The sequence below is a fragment of the Nematolebias whitei genome, chromosome 19 (assembly GCF_014905685.2).
Source record: "Nematolebias whitei isolate Nwh7 chromosome 19, NemWhi1, whole genome shotgun sequence".
NCBI classification, from domain to species: Eukaryota; Metazoa; Chordata; class Actinopteri; order Cyprinodontiformes; family Rivulidae; genus Nematolebias; species Nematolebias whitei.
In genome coordinates, this window is record NC_056516.1 from 7565091 (window position 1) to 7566607 (window position 1517).

A 1517-nucleotide genomic window follows, 5' to 3' on the forward strand; every position below is an offset into this window, starting at 1 on the left:
ATGTTGCGCTGTCTCACTGTTCCTCTCATAAGGCACAGCACGGCTACACGACGTTTGACCCGTGGTTTGTCTCGGAGAAGGAGGCTGAAGTCTGTTGGAGCTGCAGCTTCACACACGCTTCACACTTATAGCGTCGTTTTAAATCGTGAAAAAGATTCGTAGTGCCGACCTTGTCGTCGGGACTTGTCGGCACTGTCTACTGAAAACATTTTTCTGCTGCTCGTCTGACAATTTAAATCCAAACCATCTCCAAATAACAGCCATTGTTTGTTAGTTTTTTTGCTCAGCAGATAAGATGCTCTTGGATATCGTCTCCTGTGTTGTTGTGCTAAACCTCCACCCACCTGGAGAAGCAGGAAGCAGTGGGAACGCTCACAGGTGAGGGGCTGGGTTTGGATTCAGGGAGGGGGAAGGTGGGGCCGCGATAAGTTGGCAGTGCAGACGAGAGAAAAACAACAACACAGATTTTCAAATCCAATTATAACTCAATGTAGAAATATTGATATAGACGATATATCGCGTTGAAATTATCTCAGTATTTTTAAAATATCAAGATATCGCCCAGCCCTAGTAACTACTGTTGGTCAGTTGGTCATCATTATCTACACGAAGGCTCTCACACTGGTTCATCTTCATCTATAAATCCCTCCTTGGTCTCCTACCTTCTTATATCTCCTCCTCCATGTCACGTCGTCAGTGCAGTTACAGCGTGCGCTCTCAGGACATCATTACCTGCAGCGTTCCCTCAGTGTGGACTGAACTAGGTAAAAAAGGCCTTTTCTTACTCTGCTCCTGTTTCCTGGAACACCTTGCAACAAGAACTGAAGTTTGTTTCTTTAATGGGTTTCAAACATTTGATAAAGTCAATAGAAAAATCAAAGCAAATATATTCTTGTTTTTAGTACTCTACCTTGTTTTATATGGCATGTTGATTTGATTGCTTTTTTATGACACTATTTTTTTTATCTTAATTGCTTTTTATTAATGTATATTGTTGTCTATACTCTATTGTTTGTCTAAAACAGGTCTCTCTTGAAAACGAGTCCTCACGACTCAATGAGACTTCCTGTATAAAAAAAATCCTGTATAAAGGTTGAAAAAAAAAAAAAAAACTACAATACTGGGTAAAAGGCTAGTTTTGCTCACATTTCAACTGGTTTGTTGGCTCTAAAAGTTAAGATTGATAGATGTATTCAATAAATGTCAAACATGTAAATTTGTGTCACAAAAAGTAATATAACTAGAATGCATTTGAATGAAGCAGATTTACAAGATCACTCATCAAGTGAAGACATCATCTGAAGAATCACCTGGCTATCTTTCGCTTGTTGTTGGGGTGCAACATGGAGGCCATTTTGGGATCCACCTCGGTCAGTCTTTTATGCAGCTCAGTTCCTTCCAGTTTTTCCAGCTCCATTTTCCTTTTTCCAGCTTCATCCTCTGCATCCCCACAGTCCTTGTTTTCCTATTGTGAGACATTTGATTTTAAATTATTCTCTCACTACTATTTGTAAAAC

The 1517-nt window shown here is 39.8% G+C and overlaps 1 protein-coding gene across 1 annotated transcript in view; it reads left to right on the forward strand.

The window, feature by feature from the left end:
• The window catches only part of trit1 (tRNA isopentenyltransferase 1), a 67234-nt gene that overhangs the window by 33059 nt on the left and 32658 nt on the right, over nucleotides 1–1517 (forward strand). Inside the window, exons 4-5 of the mRNA XM_037693606.1 lie at nucleotides 33–93; nucleotides 291–378. Of these exons, the coding sequence (XP_037549534.1) occupies nucleotides 33–93; nucleotides 291–378 (149 nt within the window). The remainder of the gene's footprint in view (nucleotides 1–32; nucleotides 94–290; nucleotides 379–1517) is intronic.